This window comes from Sturnus vulgaris, chromosome 19 (assembly GCF_052056855.1).
Source record: "Sturnus vulgaris isolate bStuVul1 chromosome 19, bStuVul1.hap1, whole genome shotgun sequence".
In the NCBI taxonomy this organism is placed as follows: Eukaryota; Metazoa; Chordata; class Aves; order Passeriformes; family Sturnidae; genus Sturnus; species Sturnus vulgaris.
The window spans coordinates 1976364-1988870 of record NC_142261.1 but is presented as its reverse complement, the minus strand read 5'-3'; the positions used below and the strand labels follow the sequence as shown (position 1 = coordinate 1988870).

The 12507-nt window shown below is 50.5% G+C and overlaps 1 protein-coding gene across 2 annotated transcripts in view; it reads right to left on the bottom strand.

The window, feature by feature from the left end:
- The window catches only part of NCOR2 (nuclear receptor corepressor 2), a 224543-nt gene that overhangs the window by 88367 nt on the left and 123669 nt on the right, over positions 1 to 12507 (bottom strand). For both annotated transcript variants that reach the window (XM_088176263.1, XM_088176264.1), the window contains exons 7-8: positions 10003 to 10059; positions 5315 to 5367 (exon numbers count right to left, since the gene is read on the bottom strand). In XM_088176263.1, coding sequence (XP_088032389.1) covers positions 5315 to 5367; positions 10003 to 10059 — 110 coding nt within the window. The remainder of the gene's footprint in view (positions 1 to 5314; positions 5368 to 10002; positions 10060 to 12507) is intronic.

Sequence of the window (12507 nt, the reverse complement as noted above, 5' to 3'; positions counted from 1 at the left end):
ACAAAGTGGGGACCAAACTGCAAAGAGCCACGGGAAGGAGGCAGCGAGCAGCTGGCAAAGCCATTGTACTGCAAGATGGATCACACAGGCAAGGGCAGGAAACCAAGGAAACTCCAGCCAAATAAAGCACAGGGAGATGAGAGAGAGATCTGCAAACCAGGAGACCTGAGAGCACAGCAGGAAAGCTCCAAGGTGAAACCAGCCTAGAGGGGATGGAGACCACATCAGTCCTGTCCTCCCCCTGCCATGCCTGCTGCTGTGCAAGGCTGGTGCCAGGCCCCCAAGCTGCACTCGGGGCAGTCACTGATTCCCTGCAGCCAGGGCAGGGAGCAGCTCACCCTGCTCACAGGTCACTGCACTCATTCCCTGCCTTGCTCTGCAATGGCTGGAGCACACAGCTCCAGCTGCTAACACACTGTAACCTACTAACCCCAAGGCAGGGCACGCTTCTGGAAAGCCAGCTGTTCAGAGCAGCTCCTTGCAATATTTAGAAACACTTTCTGGGGAAGAAAAGCCAAGCAGATCTTTAGTTATCTACCCCAGAGCCCTTGGGCACTGGGATGGACTAAACCCCCAGCACCACCAGTGCCTCTGAGGGTGAAGTGGCAGAGGTTTCTAACTCTGGTTGTACAGTCGGGCAGGCTGTTGGTGCCCAGAAACACCTCTGCCTTGCCCTGAAGCCCGAGTGTTGCAATATAGTCCCCCCCAAAACCAGTATTGGCTTTTTACTGGCAAGAGGAAGGAGCAGAAGGTAGCAGTGTGTGTCTCTATCATTTAGTAATTCATCACTAGGTAATCTGCTGCCTTGGTGCATGCCAACAGAGAATAAAAGAGATGAGAAACCTTGAATGGGATGAGCAGGGAGCTGCTAGGTGAATTTCTAATGAGGAAAATGTCTACAAGCACTAATAAAAAGACCTGAAAGAGAATGCATTAGTAATGACAGGGCTTGAAAGAACATTTGTGTTACATGTCAGGCTTCAACTATGAATTTAGAGGCAATCCAGTGCTACTAAATCCCCTAAACAACAAGTAATGAAAAGATGACTTAAATTTCCCAATGTGACAAGTGATTTGGAAAGCCACAGTTTGAGATTTTCAGAAGACAGATGTTCTGCTCTTTTGGGGGGGGCACTTAGAAAACAAAAAGATATTCAGAAGCCCTGAAACCTCTCTGAAAATCCTGACTTCAGATTTTGATTCTGCAGAAGCAGATTTCCTGCCCTCTCCCCAAGAAGCTCTCAGCTGCAGACAGCAACCCAGATGTGCAAATATTAACAGTGCACTCAGCTCTGCTGCTGCTGGATCTGGGCACGTGAGAAAACCCAGATCACACCAAGCTCTCCATCTGTTTTAATTGTACATTCAGAGAGCTTCTCCAACACCTCTCTGAGCATCTTGAGGGGACACAGCCTGGTTTCACCCCAACAGTCCTGAATTTCAGTGTAAAGCAAGGAGAAGTTCTTAAAGGGGAGGCTTAAAGCAAACCCTGGGCTATTCACTTTGCTTTTTGTCTGCTTTTTCAAGGCTCAGGGAAGCTCCCATTTTGCTTTCAAACACAAGTCTCACAGAATATCATTGCAAGATGCCTGCTTTGGGAAAGGGGGGAGGAGAGTCCTGCCGGGCTGTTTCTCATGGCTGACCGAGCAGGAATCTCCTGCCGTAGAGACGAAGGCCCCCTTGGAGAATATCTCTTCAGACAGACAGCAGGTAATTGATCCTGCTCATGTGAACAACATCTTGTCATTTTTCAAACACTTGGAGGAAAGAAGGTTAATATCTTTGGAGCTGGAGTCTGGGGAATACTCAGAGTCACTACAGTGGCAGGGTGGGAAGGGCAGCTCTCATCCTTGTACAACCAGCTGGCAAAGCACTGAAATAAAGACCTTGACCAGAGGCACTGGTGCTCCACTGGTGCACCAGCATATTCTGCATTTGTTGTATTTCATCAAAATGTAGGAAAAGGGGTCTTTGTAGCCTCCTCAACTGATGCAGAATCACTCGCGTGGTTTCCAGCTGTGCTCAGGGCTGTGATGCATCTTGAAGAAACTTTTCAGTCTGTTGCAAAGCCAAAAAATTCTCACTTTGAAAAACAGCAAGGGCCAAGCCAGCCACAGGGGCAAAGCTCACCCCATCCCTATGAAATGAGGGCACTAAATGCTATCTTGCCCTCCCCTTTCTCGAGGAGTGAGTGGCAGAGCCCTTCTCTCCAACAACGCAGATATTTCAAACAGAAAGGACACAGTCCCATCAAAGGTAGGTCAAGCCTTTGGAACAAAGCACTCAAGGGTGCCTTGGATCCCGCAGCAGATGTAGCATACAAAATTAACCATGTTTGCTCGAAGCCTGCACTCACAGGTGAACCAAAGGGACCGTGCAGACGAGGAACGGAGCACAGCCAGGCAGCTAAATAGGACTTAAAAGCTTTTGAAGCTGCAAACACTGGAATGAACTGGGGCATGAAATTAATTTTAACTGTACTGAATAGGAGACAGGCCATAAAACTCCATGAATATAAGAGACCGGTAACATTTTAGTAAGAGTAGAAATTCTCCCGGTAACTCCCCAGTCAGCTCTATTAGCATACGTGACTCATCCCAGCTGAACAGCAAAGCAAACAAGAAGGGAGAATTAAATGAGTGTTGCAAGGCAGAGAGTATAGCTGTGGAGAAATCGAGGAATCCTGGCTTTCTGATATTCAAATGCCTTCTCACTGACACTTGCAAACATTCAGCTGTGAATAAAAAATTCACACTAAGAAGCGTTTAAAAACAACAACAACAACAACAATAAAAAAAAAGCTATAAAAGGTATTTGTGACAATAACAGCCAGGCCATCTTGTGCCCATGAGGCTCCAAACCAGCTTCACATGGGGGCAGTTTCCATTTGGCACAACACAGCCAGGATGCAGTGAGGATTTGTGGATAGAATCACAACCCAGATGATTTTCCAGCGATCTGCCAAAAGGCTTTTTCATCATGGATAAATCTGCATGGGGTGAAGGCTGTTCTGGAAAATCTGCATCCAATTACACCTTGGCAGAATATAACCTGTGCTGTCCTGGCAGCTGTCCTGATGCTCTAATGCATCTGGCTGGTGTCTCCCAGCACCCTGAGGATTTACTCCATCTTCTATGGAAACAGCCACCTCCAGGCAATGGAGCAGAAGCTGCTCTTCTGGAGCAGTAAACATATTAAGAACAAGGAAAAGACAAAAAATATCTTCAAATTCAGCTTGTGGAAAAGTTGTAGATCAGATGTGAACATCCAAGTGTAACTTGGTCAAAACAGAGAAGTTTAGCATCTTTTGCTCTTGGTCAAAGGACCCTGAATCATTTGCTTGGAACAATCATCAAAATCTTGATTTCCTATCTGCCTCCCAAGCAACAAAATGCCTTTTAATGTGCAGCACGGATGGAGAGATGGGAGAAAAGACACACCAATTGAACATCCACCAACAAGTAGCAAAGTGCAGATCAGATCCAAGGATCTCCAAGACAGACCCACGGCCAAAACCTGCCAACATCTGGAGCCCAGATCGCTCAGGGGCCTTTCACTGGCCCAGATCTGTAACTGTGCTCTGCTGGCATCAATAACCAGCTGAAGGCAGCTAATTGCCAGGTTTCTGCAAGGAGGAGATGGAGGCTTTTCATTAAAATGTGTGGTTTCCTTCCCGTATTTTTGCAGCATTAATCACAGTGAACATTAACCCCAAGCCTGCCTGTTCCAGACTCTACTTGGTCTGTCACTGCCACCTCTACAGCCACACGGGGATTGCCACTGTGTGGGGTGGGGATAACCCTGCAGGTGCCTGCAGAGGCAGGGATGGAGGGGAGCACTTGCTCTGCTGGCAGCTTTGATGGGGTTTTACCTCTCACAAAAGTTTTATTTTACTCCTGACCTGTGCACTCAGCTCCCTCTTGTTTGCGCCCATCTTTCAGGCAGCAACCCAGGACAGGAAATGGTTTAAATCACAGGAAAATGTGATCACAAACCCACAAATATTGGCAGGGGAATGGAGAGTGGGTGAAGTATCTGAATCTACTTTTAACTCCTTCGTTCAAGGACAACACTAGTGATCAGCTTAAAATTGCCACCTCCAGCACCTGCAATGGGATGGCTGTGGGGCCCTTCAAGGCAAGAGAGGGTCCCCAAGAGCTGGTGACTTCCACACCCCATCAGAGCTGGCACTGAGACACAAAGAGCAATGCAGAGAGCACGTCCTTGGGCCACACAGGATGTTTTATCAACCATCAGCCCCCTGAAGTGACAGGGACCCCCTGAAGTGACAGGGACCCCCTGAGCCCTGTGGGAGCCCAGGGGCTGGGGGTGATGCTGGGTTTGAATGTTTTGCAGGGATTGCACTGGTGGGGTGACACAGGAAGCTTTGGGTGGAGCAGGAATGGAGCAATCAGTGGGGTCACACCACCGAACCCTCCTCCCTGCAGCCCTTGGGGACAGAGAGCCCCTAAACATTGCCACCTCCTACCATGCTCCCCTAGAGCAAAGATACAGGAACTCTTCCCTTATAAACCCCCGGGATCAATTAACATACCGCTGAAAAGCAAGAGATTATTAACTCTTGTTAATAGATTATTAAAGATGATTATCACCAGCTGACCGAGCTGGTACCAAAATAGACACGCTGCAGGCAGCTCAGAGCAATCATCAGTTCATTCAAGGCAGATAAAAAGTTTCAGCTCTGGTTTGACTATTTAAATTTCCAACAATAATCACAATTATCGCTATTCTCATTATCTGTTATAGTTCTTCTATGTTCAGGAAGTCACTGTGGTTATTAAACACATGCTGATGATTAAATCATGTATTGAGGTGATAAGTCAAATTAGATGATTGCTAAGTCTCAGTAAGTATCTTTGAAATAACCAGTTGTTATTAGACATTCAAGAGGTCCTTCATGAAAATCTAATTGTAATTGCAACTTTTCATTTTACCTCATCTTTCTCGCATGCAAACACACACACACACGCAGGCAGCTGATTTCCTATTTCAGTACGGGTAAAACACAGAAGAAAGCACTTAAGGTAAGTGTTGTCTGGGAAAACATCAAGGACCCACATCCACCCCACCCAGAGAAAATCAAACAGCACCTTCAGCATCCACCTTAAGCTACAGCTCCTGCCTGCTGAGCTCCTGGAGCTGGTTTGAGCTTCAGGCACCCGGAGCAGCTCTAATAGGATGCTCACAATTCCTCAGCAGCTTTAATTGGGGTCTGAGATCAAGCTGGCACCCCTCCTGCTCCAGTCTACTGCCCAACCTGACATTTAAAACAGTTTTATTGCCACATACTTACATTTTAATGTTCTCATGGTACTGCCTGGTGTCTGAAGGCTGGTTGTATAACGGCTGAAATAAATAAGAGAAACGAAGGCATAAATGGTACGGTCTGACATTTAGAAACTCAAAACCCTTAAACCCTGAGCCCCCAGCCCTGCTCCCGGCCGTACTGGAGGATGCTGGCTCCCGGCAGAGCCCCGGTGCATCCCGGCTCAGCCCGTGGGAGGGCAGGCAGAGCCCGAGAGAGCTGGCTGGGAACAGAAGGAGCGCTCAGATAAACACGGCACGGCGAGGACGTGGCTGTTATTCAGCGATTAAAAAACGCACTGCGCCTCGGAACATACGACACGGGGGAGGCGAGGGGAAAGCGGGGCTCGGGGAGCGGCACAGACAGTCTGGGAGCTCACAGTTGTTATGTCTACGTGGTAAAAGCCTGCCTGAGTCCTCCCAGGGAGCCAGGCACAGGCACTGCAGGCAGGACACGTGCTTGTCCCCCGGGTTTCCAGCATTGCCAGGTCCCCAGGTATGTCACTGCAGTCCCCCAGCAGCCCCGAGTGCAGCGATGCTCAGGAGGGGCAGCTGGGCTCCAGCAGACAAATGCTTCCCCCCAGGGTTGCTCTGTGCCCCACAGCCTCAGTGGGAATAGGGCAGGGGCCTCCATGGGGAGGCAGGAGAGTTGGATCCATCCCTGGTCACTGCCTCGCAGGGATTTACCCTTGGGAATCTGGAGCATCCCAGCTCTGGAAGGGAGAGATGCCAGAGAGACCAGGCTCAATCCCACCCATGGTAATTAACAGCTCAGCACACACTCCAGGGGCTGCCACCAGTTGTGTCCACACCAGCAGGCTGACAGGGTGCTCAGGATTAAGCCCTTCCACACTTCTATTCATTGTCTTAAGCTGCTGTGAACATGTCCAAGACTGGGATAACCAAAAACTTGCCATAGCCCAACCATCACCAGCAACCATCACCTAAAGAGCACAGCTCAGGTCTGACCACAAAAACATCACCGAGTACTCAAGCAGTTCATACACAAACCTCTCCCAAACCAGCTGTGAGCATCTAACATCTGTGACCAACAGAGGCAGAGGGAGATGTGATGGCCTGGATGAAGGCAGCATCCTGCCCACGGATACACACACCTGTGGTCAACAGGTCTGAGGCTGTGCTCTGGATCTACCCGATTTCATCTCGGACTAAACACAGGAAAAGAGAAAAGCATGTGCAGAGCATCTGCTCCACCAGGTGAGCAGCACTGGGGGCGACAGGACCTGTAAACAAAGATGGGTCCTTTTCCCCTCCGTTTTGAAGAAGGTGCTACTCCCACATCCTCTGTGGTATCTCCCTATCACCATCACAGGTGCTTGGCACAGAAGCCTGTTTCTCCACACAGCCTGTTTCTACTTCTCTGTAAAACACAGATTCTGCTTCACCACTCTGCTGCCACACAGGACAGCCACATCAATCCAAGAGAAAGAAGAGGGGGTGTAGCTCTCCCTGCTCCATCACCGCTGCACCAGCAGGTCATCAGCTTCTCTTTCTGGCTGCCCTTGGACGTGCCCCTCTGCTCTGTGAAAGCACACGTAATCCCCAGGCAGAAGGGGCACACAGAGGCACGTAATCCCCAGGCAGGCAGGCAGGCAGGCACAGGGAGATGAACTGCAGTGTTCCAGGAGGGACACAGCACCCAGGTTACCTGGGGAGGGGGTGATGGGCTGCAAGTCTGCCAGGAGACACCTGGCCACCCTGTGCTGGCAGAGCCAGGGCAGATGAGAGGAGTGAGCAGCCCCTCGTGAAGACGTTGTCAGTGGTATCCCTTCCCCAGGGGTGTTTCTATCACGAATCCTCTCAGATCTGCTGGTTCCACTCCAGGCTCAGAGCTGGCCGTGCACTTCACGCTTGGAAAGCTCAGAGGAACACAGACATCCGTCTCATCACGTAGCTCCAGAGAGGCAGGTCTGCACCACAGACAGGAGAAACAGAGCCACAGCTCCAGAGCATCACATCCTCAGTCACCCTGGAAAGCTGGGAGGCCTTGACCAGTGACTCTCTTTTGGAAGAGGACTGCAGGAACTGGAAGTGCTGAGAAGTAAGTCTCTCTCTTCCCTCCTTGCTCATAAATATCAAAGCAAAGAAGCTTTGCATGTTGCAGGTCACAGAGACCTTGCTCCTGGGAGAAGCAGTGGAATTAACATTTTGGTTTGGAGCTGGGTTAGAAAATGCTTACATGCACATGGACAGATGCCCTGATGCCAAGCTAATGGCCAAAAGCTAATGTCTCCCCTCTACTACAACCTATAAATGATATCAACACTTAGAGTCCCAGCTAGCAATCCTAAATGTTAGCAGACAAACATTGGAACACATCACTTTAAATGCCCAAACACTCAGAAATATAAAATGCTGGAACCCAAACCCAAGATCCACATGACACCAGCATCTCAAAGAGATTTTTATCTGCACAATAGCCTCAGCACCATAACTCAACTCATGCAGTGGAGGAAGCCCAGGAAACAAGTTCTGCTTACCCACAGAGAACTTACAGACTAAATACTTAAAGAAACTTTATTCTCAGCAGGGCAGGGACTGAGAAATATCATCTTCTCTCAGAGCCATCCATAGCTCCTAATTCCACCTTTCTCAGTAAGTAAGCAGAAGTAAAGCTCACAGGTCAAATAGGCAAGGTGATGTTCAAAACATACCCAGTGTTTCTCCAGGGTTAGGAACATGTAATGCATTTCTCTGGAGGATGACATTTTAGAAAAACATAATTGCAATGCAAAGCTATTACTGCAAAAGCCCTGGATTTACTGAAAGCTCTTTAGAAAAAAACAGAATGGAAGGTCTCAATTGCTTTCTGGACACTGCAGGGTTCACATTATGCATCTCAAAAACATTTCTCCCTAGGGAAAGCATGCAGACATATTTTAAATGCTACCACTACACTGCAGGGATGAAATGAGCAGAGCCCTGGTTTACTGTGTCACAACCTCCTCCTGACCCAGAGGGGAGCACCAGCTTCTCAGGACCCACACTGGATCCCTGCTTCCCAGAAATCCCTGGCCTTCTGCTCCAATCTGCCAGTGTTGGTGCCACGAGTGACCAATTCCCACTGTGACCTCTCACCTCAGCCCACGAGCTCTGGCACTGAGCATGCATCCAGCACCATCACTGCTCCAAAGGCTCCAACCAGAGCTCGCTGAACACCCAGAACGGGACATCCCAGCAGGACAGCAACACACAACCCTGCTGGTGACAGCCACACCTCTCCCTGCAGAGACTGGATTGGCACCAGGATGCTCAAACTCCCTTGAAGGAGACCCGCAGGCTGGAGCAGGCATGAGCATCGGGCAGAGCATGCTCTTCTTCCCGGAGCTGCTTCCTTTCCAGCTCAGAAGAAGCTGTGATCATTCATCTTGTCCCTCCTAGGCTGTTGGCAGGTCCTGGGCACTGCTGTGCCCAACACAGTGTGGGGACTGGGCCATAGGAATTGCCTCTCCCATGGCAGATGGACCAGACAGTCTGCAGGACGCACACAGAGCCCAGCTGGGTTTTGTCACTGAGGTTTCCCCTGTCCTCCCATGAGTAGGGCACAGAGACAGAGGAAAGGTTTGCACTGGGCTCTGTTACAGCCCCCACCGTGCAGTGTCAACACTCAGAGAGAAAACAGCAACAAAGTGAAAAAAGGAAAAACAGAGGGGGGGAAAAAAAAAACCGAACAAGGGAGGAGGAAGGAAAGGAAATGCAGCATCTTTCGGATGAGGAAGCACCAACCCTGGGCACTGCCAATCTTCAGAGCAGAAAGAGCAAAGGCTTTGACCCTGGTGACTCAGAGGAATAATAATGAGTGTTACCTCCCCAACAAGGAAGTGGGCTTTGTCACGTGTGACCTCTCCCTTAGGCACAGGGGAAGACAGCAATTAGTGCCACCCCCACAAGGCAAGTGCAAATTACAGCTGTGGAAGCCTCTGAGCTGCCTGCTCCCATCTCGTACAGACGGCTCCCTCCACTGCATCCCACGGCTGGTGCAAAGCAGGATCCAGTCTGTCAGGCTGCATGTGATCCTGCCAGCAGCATCCCTGCCAGTTCACCTGCTCCAGGACTCAGCCCTCAGGGGTTGTTTCCAGCTGCCCCTCCAGCAGTCAGTCCTTTGACTTACAGATGAGGGAGCAGCCCAAAACTCTCATTTTGTTCTAAGTTGTTTTCTCAGCTTCCCTGTACATGAGAGGGACCGAAATGGGAAGTGTGCGAGTCCTGATACCTGCAGGTTGTGGCAGCTGCAGTGGAGCTGTGCTCACAGGGAGCCCTTCAGCATCCTCCTCCATTTTCAGTGGGACAGAGGAGAGTCCAAGCACTCATCCCTCCACCTCGGGGCCTGTTCACCAGTGCTGGTGCTGTGTCTGCCACAGCACCCCAAGAGTGGCAGACTGTCCCAGAGCCCCTTCCACCCTCCAGCTCCATTGCAGCGTGTGAGGAAGGAGCCAAAGGGTTAAACCTCTCCGAGGAGGGCTCTGTGTATGTGTCTGCCTGTGTTTCAGTACTCATCTCAGTCACTTTGCTTCCTGCCTTGGTGCTGTGCCAGCAAGAGGTCCGGGCCAGCAGCACACTTCCTTCTGACAGACACACACACAGACACACACAGAGGGATCCCTCCCCACCCAGGAACCTCTCCAAAGCTGGCCCCGCAGCCAAGGTAACACTCACCAGCTCCACCTGGGGACCCAGCCCTTCCAGGATCCGGTGGGCAGCCTCTGCCTTCTTCTGCAGGGAGGAAAGGGGAGAAGAAGAAGAAGAAAAAAAAGTTATTTGTGCCATTCGGTTACAAGTCGCAGCTCTCTGCTAAAATCACTTCTCAAACCTCCACAGAGCCGTCACAAATCCCATCCCCGCCTGAGAGTGGGTGGAAAGGTTCGGCTCAGCCTCTGGACCCGCCGCAAAAACCCGTGGGTGAGGAAGGGCTCTGTCACTCGGGTGATCATGACTCCAAAGCAGCCGAGCCGTGCCCAGGAGGTGACCCAGAGCCCTGAGCCCTGTGGGTGCCAGGCGGGGGGATTGTGCCCGGTACCTCTGCGCGGCTGCCCTGCCAGGAGGAGGAGGAGGAGGAGGAGGAGGAGGAGGAGGAGGAGGAGGAGGAGGAGGAGGGCGGGCAAACCAGCACGCACGCAGAGATGATGATGCCCTTTCTAGGATTCATCGCTTGACGAGCATGTGATCATTAGAGTTGAGCTGCCCTTGGCTCCTCGTCGTGCTCTCGCTTCCCTTCCCTCCCCTCCCTGCCGCAGCCCTTCCTCGTCCCCTCCCGCCCCTGGCCAGGATACCTAGTGCTTATTAAAGGCAAAAAAAAAACCACCCAGGAACACGTGTCAGGGGCTGTGCAGTGGTTACTAATTAAACAGGCCTGGAAAAAAAAAAAAAAGACACGGGTTGGCTGTAGCAAGAGTCTAAATAAAAGATGACATTTTCAGTAAACAGCAGTTCCTTGCAAAGCCAGGCTGTTAGGGGGGTTACTGACAGTCCAATAAATCCAGATCACTGCATGCTGCCGACACCACGGGCTGAGCTGCTACAGCCAAATACCTGACAGTGATGGGGAGGAGGAGATGGATTTTCAGAGGTTCTGATAAAATAGATAGTTTTAGCTATTTTGGGGTAAGGGAGAGAGAAAATCCCCAGCTGCCTAAAACAGGGAGCTGAGCCCCAGGGAGCAGCTCTGGGCTGCTGGCAGAACCAGGGGGGCTTAGCAAACCCTGGGCAAAGCTCTCCCAGGGCAGGGAAGGGATTTCAGCTCACTCTCCAGCATCAGGCACCTCTCACACTGTCTCAGGGCAGGATGAACTTCCCAAGGATTGTCTCCCTAGAGGCTGGCACACAGCCCTGCTGCTTATCCCCACATCCACCCCTGTGGAGGGTTTCCAAAAGTTTCATCTATCCCCCGCTGCTTGCTGGTCCTCAAAAGCACTGATGCAGCTGTAGGTGTGCAGACTCCTCACCAGGGCTTTGTGCATGCACACAGAGTCTGATCTGCACATAAGGACACTGGAAGAGTCACCCCAAGCAGCTGCAGGAGCTACCCTGCCCCACTCAAATGGCCCTGGCCAAAACCAGCCCTGTCCCAGCTGCAAAGCCTGCAGCAGGTGCCTCACTGCAGCATGACCAGGAGAGGCTTCCAGTTCCTGTATTCACTGTACACCCAGGAGGACACAAAGCTTTTGTGCAATTTAAAAGTGACTTAAGGATGCTGAGAGAGATGTAACCAATGTGATCGTGCAGGGAGCCTGCTCTGGCACCATCCCCACACAGGGCAGGCAGCAGCTCTGCTGTCAGTGCAGCCCTGCCTGGTTATCCACAGCATCCCCTCACATCTGTGAATCACCGTGACACTCACCTGACTCTGTTAATGGGAATGAGCCAAGTCTGCACAGAGACCTGCCCCTTGGAAAAATACATCACACAACAGAGAACTCTGAGCCAGAGCTTAATATTTTGGTCTTCACTAGCGATAAAATCTGCTGGCCTTGGAGAAAATCAGCAGTGTGGCATTAAGAAGTCTTACAGAATTAAAACCGGGGGGTAAGATTTTCAGGAAAGGAAGGATCATTAAAACTGCTAAAAACACTCTACATCAGTGGCCAAGAGGATGATTTGGCCAATGCCCTCCTGGCTTGCCACTGGTTGCTGGTGAGCAGGAGGCATCAGCTTACCAAAAATTTTTTTGATGCGCATCTGGGACAAAAAGCAGCAAATGAATTAATTGCATTCTGCATAATTATGGGTAGAAGATTATAGCCTCACTCAAGGCAGACAGTCCCACCACGGGCCTGTTCTCCTGGGCACCAGCACTGGTAGAAGATGCCCTGGCAGCAGGGATGGCACAGCAAGGGACTGGTGATGCTGCAGGCCCGTGTGTACAATGAGATTAACTTTGAGAAAAAGCTGAATATATTCAGCTTGCTGCATTTGCCATGTTTAGACAACTTAATGAGACAAGCCAGAGGCAAACCACCACAGGCAGAACATGTGGCGAATCAAGAAGAATGACATAATTTGTCTTGCATTAACCAAGTGCAATATACACGTCTCCAGAACGAAAGATCAGGACGAGAAGTTATTCCGAGCACGTCATATCTTTGTACGTACACAAAGAAATGCCTCTATCTTGAAAGCTGCCCAATTAACACTTGACACCCACTGTAATTGCTGATGCTCCTT